This window comes from Cajanus cajan, chromosome 1 (assembly GCF_000230855.2).
Source record: "Cajanus cajan strain Asha chromosome 1, NIPB_CcT2T_4, whole genome shotgun sequence".
Classification (NCBI taxonomy): Eukaryota; Viridiplantae; Streptophyta; class Magnoliopsida; order Fabales; family Fabaceae; genus Cajanus; species Cajanus cajan.
This window is the reverse complement of record NC_138517.1, coordinates 75513121-75519513: the sequence shown is the minus strand read 5'-3', so window position 1 is coordinate 75519513 and position 6393 is coordinate 75513121. Positions and strand designations below refer to the sequence as shown.

The following is a 6393-nucleotide window of genomic DNA, read 5'->3' as shown; positions in this document are numbered from 1 at the left end:
CAGAATATTTATATGGATTTGGTATTGTAATAAATGTGTTTAAAATTGTAAACTCTTAAATTTTACCTTTAAAGTTTCATTTTTCAGTCATTTTCTTATATTGAAGAAAGAACAGTTTCGAAGTTTTATGTGAACCCTTTTACGAACCCTTTGAAAGTTTATTCTTCTTAATTGAATTATATTATATATGTGTTGGGGTAGTAAGGGTGTCACAATCAGAACTCCACATTTAAGCGTGCTTGACTTGGAGTAATATAGAGATGGGTGACCTTTTGGGAAGTTTTCCAGAAACTGTGCTGTAAGGGCAAAACACGCTGAAAAGTGAAGTGTCGTGAAATAAAATTCTTGAGAGACTAAATATGAGAGTTGTTACATTAATAAATTTATTAAAATTAAATTAAAAAAAATTTCAACGGACTTATCCGTCGGAATCATATAAAGATTTTCAAATAATTTTTGATGGATATATCCGTCGGTAATTTCCAACGAAAATTTTTGACAGATATATCTGTCAGAAATTTCTGACAGATTAAATTTTTTTTCGACAAATTTTTTTTTCGACGCTCATTTTCCTGATGAATTTGCATCCGTCGAAAATAAAGAATTTCCGATGGATTTTCCTTCTTTCCGACGAATTATGTCCGTAAAAAATTTGTATTTTTCTTGTAGTATAAAAAATAAAAACTAACAACAATTGATAAATTAGGAACAATAAATTCAAAATATAAATTTAGACGAGACCAAAAAAAAAACTTATGACTAAAGAAACATTAATATATTATTCTTAAAGTTAGGAGAAATGCATCCCCTCAACTATATGTAAATGTATGTGTGTCTATTATCAAATTTTGATGGCTACATCTACTTAAATTTGGATAAGTATTTTTTTTATATAATTAAAATTTAGAATAATCATATATTTTTTAACATATAAAATATATTTAAATTAAAATTTATAATAATAAATGTATTTAAATATATTTTATATTTGTAATGAACATGTTGGATTATAATATAAAAGTTATTTTAAAAATTATTAATTTCTAAAACTATTAAAGTTTAATTTATAAATAAATATAAACATTATTGTTAAAAGACAAGTATATCGATAATTGATAAATTAAGATAGTTGTACGATGAGTTTTTAAAATAGTTGGAAAAGTAATTCAAGTCTCTTTCTTGAGGGTGTAATTTATCCTTTTCTTTGTAATGTTATCTCCTGCTAGCAACACAAAAGAAAAACTAGTTGGAAAAGTAATACATGTGAAGTGTGCATTCAAAGAAAGGAAAAGAAAAATAGTAGAAATATCAAATTAGGATAATGAAAAATATGATTGAAATTGCGTATAAAATGAATTGTTTTGAAAAATACAAATCCATTTCATGACGTTAATTTGAAAATACGGGCAAGCCTGCTATTTATATATGTTGCCATTTGAAATTTGACTTTCGAGATATCGTACGTCTTGACTTTTACTTTGTCATAGATAAGAATATGATAAACGATTCATCAACCCTACGTACGTCCTATATAAACGTAGCTTCATGTGCCACTTATTAATTCATCAACTCAAATGCACAACAAGGTGATTCAACTATAACTACGTAAACTACACACAATCCCTATGGAAATGTTTCCCTTCGTGTGTTACTTTCTCATTCTCCTTGTTTCGCTTCTCACTTTGAAGCGCTTCTTCCAAAGCAGAAAATACAAAAACATACCACCTGGTCCACCCACTCTTCCCATAATCGGAAACCTCAACCTCCTCGAACGCCCCCTCCACCGTTTCTTACAACGCATGTCGAAAACACACGGCAACATCTTTTCTCTCTGGTTCGGTTCGCGTCTCGCCGTCGTCGTTTCATCGCACGCCGCGTTCCAAGAATGCTTCACCAAAAACGACGTCGCCTTGGCGAACCGACCCCGCTCCCTCTCGGCGAAGTACATCTTCTACAACTGCACCACCGTGGGGTCGTGCTCCTACGGCGAGCACTGGCGCAACCTCCGCCGCATCACGGCGCTCGACGTTCTCTCAACTCAGCGCATCCACTCCTTCTCGGGAATCCGGAAGGACGAAACGGAGAGAATGGTGAGTGACTTGGCCAAGGCCTCGTGCATGGACTATGCGCACGTGGAGCTAAGTTCGTTGTTCCACGACATGACGTATAACAACATGATGAGGATGCTGTCGGGGAAGAGGTACTATGGGGACGAGAGACAGATGAAGGATGTGGAAGAAGCGAAGGAGTTCAGAGAGACGGTGGAGGAGTTGGTGCAACTCGCTGGTGTTTCCAACAAGGCTGATTATTTGCCCTTCCTTCGCTGGTTCGATTTTCAGAACTTGGAGAAGAGGCTCAAGAGTATTAGTAAGAGATTCGATACGTTCTTGGATGCACTCATTCTCGAGCAACGCAGCAAGAAGCAGAGAGAAAATCAACATACCATGATAGATCATCTTCTCACTCTGCAAGAATCGCAGCCAGAGTATTATAATGATCAAATCATCAAAGGCCTTGTTTTGGTAATGTCTTTAAGTTTTGCTGATCTAAAAAGAGTTTAACAAATTTTAATATATCAATAATTAATTAAAAAAAACACCCTTAATATATTTTTTAAAATAATCATAATAAATGTGAATAATATTATAACAATTTGTGGATGATAATATAAGAAATCTTTACAGTAACAATGTACTGTAATTAAATTGTAAGTTAAAATTCTCTAATAATGTATGTTTGTGTTAAAATGATTTTAAATAATTTTTATAAAACATTAAGAGGATTAATAAAAGTGTACTGCATGATGCAAATTCCTGATAACCTAATCAAGTATTTCTAAATTTAGGCTTCTAGCCATGAAGTATGTGTTGCTTAGAAATCTATTGCTATAGGCTCTTCAAGATGTTGTTTTTTTCTATAAGATAATCATCACTTAAGTTACTTATGGATTGAGGTTTCTAAATGTCCTTAGTAATCTTATCCTAGGTTCTTATGGAGTTTTCATATTCATAGGATTTTCTATACTTTACATTGGTTTATCTAAGATGGTGCTCTTCTTGTAAGAAGGTTTAAACTACCTAACAACGCAGTCTACTATATTAATTATCTTAACAATGTGTAATTCAATGTTTTAAAAACCCAATCAATAATCAAACTAGTTAATATACTGTATTAGGAGTTAAATTGTTGGGTCATTAATTGACCTATATGATTCAGTTTTTATTATAAAAAGTTAATAAAAAAAAACACTAGGCACTAGCCAATGTTAGTAGTATCTAATTAAATATAAGTGTATGCAAATTAATATATATATATATATATATATATATATATATATAATATTTGCGACATTCACACGTAAGTTAATTCCTTGTGGTGGTTGGATGTGCCTTGAATCCATTATATTCTGAGTTCGATTCTTGCTTGCTACTATTTTATTATATTTTGCTTCAAAATATAACTAGTTGGTTCATAATTCATAAACAAATCATGATAAATATAACATCATTCCCACTCATGAGCCATCACATCAATCAAAGAAACATATAATGAGACAATATGTACATTCAAGCATTCAAAATAAGGACAAAGAGTTTGTGGGCAACTCTCCATCTTTCACACAACAAGAGAAAGAAACACGCTACATTTAGGACATGCACACAACCAAAAGGCTTATGATTAACTTAGGAAACATATACCTAGGGTAGGCTTGTGATCCTTGTTTGTATATGATTGATTGTCTATTCTCTCTTTGGTTGTTAGGGCTTTCTTTGACATAGCTAGCTAGGCAGTACACACTTAGGTCGGACAGACTTACCTTATGGTTTTACTACATTTGAGACATCCCTCAATTTTAGGAATCTATTACTTGCGCTCTTTTACCCTTTCTATTTCTTTGGTTTCTCGAGTTGGTGAGGTCTTAAACCTTTTTTATTTTTTATTTTTTATTTTATTTATTAATGACATGCTTTCGTTATGCAATGTGATCTTCCTCAAGTGATGCTTTCTATCTTACACTTAATTTCCTCTTTTGGTTAATCATAACCTTGGATGTCCTATCTAGAAATCACTATCTTGAAGTTTTCTCTCTCTCTCTAATAGTATGTTTGGATGAGAAATTTAAATGGAGTAATTCATTCATTTGAAGAATTTCAAATTCTTTAAGGTGAAATACCTTGTTTGGATAGAGAATTTATAAAAAAATTTGAAATTCAAACATTTATGAAATTTCTTAAAATAGTAGAATTTCATATTCTCCCAAAAAATAAAAATTGAAAATTTCTCATATTTTTTTCTTCTTATTTCACTTATATATTTTATCTTATCTCTTATTTCCTCATGTTTTTAATTATTAAATATTTAAAAAATATTTTTAAATTTATTAAATATTATCTAATATTAATTTTTAAAATTACTAAATATTTAAAAATTAATTAATATTTAATTTTATAAAATTTAATTTAAAAATCTCAACGTATAAATATATTTTTAAAATCAATTTTATCATGGTGGAATCAAATTATCATATTCAATCTAATAACTTAAAATTTAAAGAATTTCAAATTGACTTATCCAAACAAAATATTTTAAGAATGATAGAAATTGAAATCAAAGTAATCCAAATACAAAAAATTTAAAATTTCTTAAATTTGTAAAATTCTTCGTCCAAACACACCGTAAGAAAATATTTGAATAGATTATCCTAATCCATCCTATACTATGGTCAGATAGATCATACCTAAATTGATATCCTTAAAATTATTTGTCACTACCTTACACAACTTATATCCACAAAAATGTTTTTCCCTTCCTAGTTGACATATTGAGTTGAAAGAATAATTTTTTTTACATAATATATTTACTACATTTAATTTACAAAGTTTACCTTTAAAATACAAAACCTTATCTTATAAATTATATTTTTGAAATTTATTTTAATAAAAATATTTAATACTTTATTAATATACATCAAAATTAGCGTTATATATTTGTTAAAAATGTATACAAAACTACCTGATTATACTTTTATTGTTATTCAATTTTTATAAGATTTGTTACAATATAATATCCTAAAATATTTATAATTTAGAGGATGGAATTTTAGTATGTATAAATTTATGTATGCTAGAAGAATTTCAAGTCTACACTAGCAAACTAATAACCACAATCACATGTTATGCATCACCCATTATTGCAAAATTAAATATTTTCTAATTTAATTTTGATTTCATATTGTTGACTTGTATTGTAGGCTATGCTCTTTGCTGGAACTGATTCGTCAACTGTAACTTTAGAGTGGTCATTATCTAATTTATTAAATCATCCAGAGGTGTTGAAAAAAGCAAGAGATGAGATAGACACTTATGTAGGAAAAGATCGTCTGGTAAATGAGTCAGATCTTCCTAAATTGCCTTATCTTAAGAAGATTATTCTTGAGACACTTAGGTTGTATCCCCCTGCTCCACTAGCTATACCACATGTGTCCTCAAGTGACATCACTATTAGAGAATTCAACATTCCAAAAGACACCATAGTAATGGTTAATATTTGGGCTATACAAAGAGACCCTTTGTTGTGGAATGATGCCACACATTTTATACCAGAGAGGTTTGATGAAGAAGGACTAGAGAAAAAGGTGATTGCATTTGGGATGGGAAGAAGGGCTTGTCCAGGAGAAGCTTTGGCTATGCAAAATGTTGGCTTGACTTTGGGATTATTAATTCAATGCTTTGATTGGAAACAAGTAAATGAGGAAGAGATTGATATGAGAGAAGCAAATTGGTTCACCTTATCAAGGTTAACTCCATTGAATGCCATGTGTAAAGCTCGCCCACTCATCAACAAGATTAATCAAAAGTAATAAATAATAAATATTAAGTTGAGTTACGTTGTATGGAGATCTACATGATGAAAAAAGAACATTCAGTTATTAGCATTTAATAGTGATACTTGTAAGTTTTCAAATCTAGAATAACTGTGATGTACAAAGGTGGTGACCATGAATCAATATCGTATATTGCCTGATTTTCTTAAAATAAAATAAAATTTTTGCATTTTTAATTAATTATGACTCGCATTAGCTAAATCACATAGATTTTCCTTTTACTTCTCAATATTGTTGAAGTTTATTTCTCAACATAGCTTGTAGTTGTGAATGGACAAAAACTAATCCCAATGTGCTACAAAAGAGTTACTAGACAAATGCTTTGTAATGTTGGATGTGGGGAAGGGAAAACTTTAGTTAGGTTTAGGGATAATTCTCCATTAAATTAAAGGTGTTACAGTTTCACAATTTATGCTGTTTAATATTAATTATTAAGATTCACATTTTTTTAAAATCGTATTTGCTATGAAACATGGAACGTCGGTTTTCTATAAGAGAAATTTAAAAAT

General features: G+C 30.0%; 1 protein-coding gene across 1 annotated transcript; it reads left to right on the top strand.

Annotated features, from left to right (window-relative positions):
* Window positions 1–1526: 1526 nt before the first annotated feature.
* LOC145950883 (isoflavone 2'-hydroxylase-like) lies at window positions 1527–6064 on the top strand. The gene is made up of 2 exons (XM_083062730.1): window positions 1527–2522; window positions 5252–6064. Exons 1-2 carry the CDS (start codon window positions 1626–1628, stop codon window positions 5858–5860), a joined length of 1506 nt encoding a protein of 501 aa, XP_082918856.1. The 5' UTR covers window positions 1527–1625; the 3' UTR covers window positions 5861–6064.
* Window positions 6065–6393: the final 329 nt, after the last annotated feature.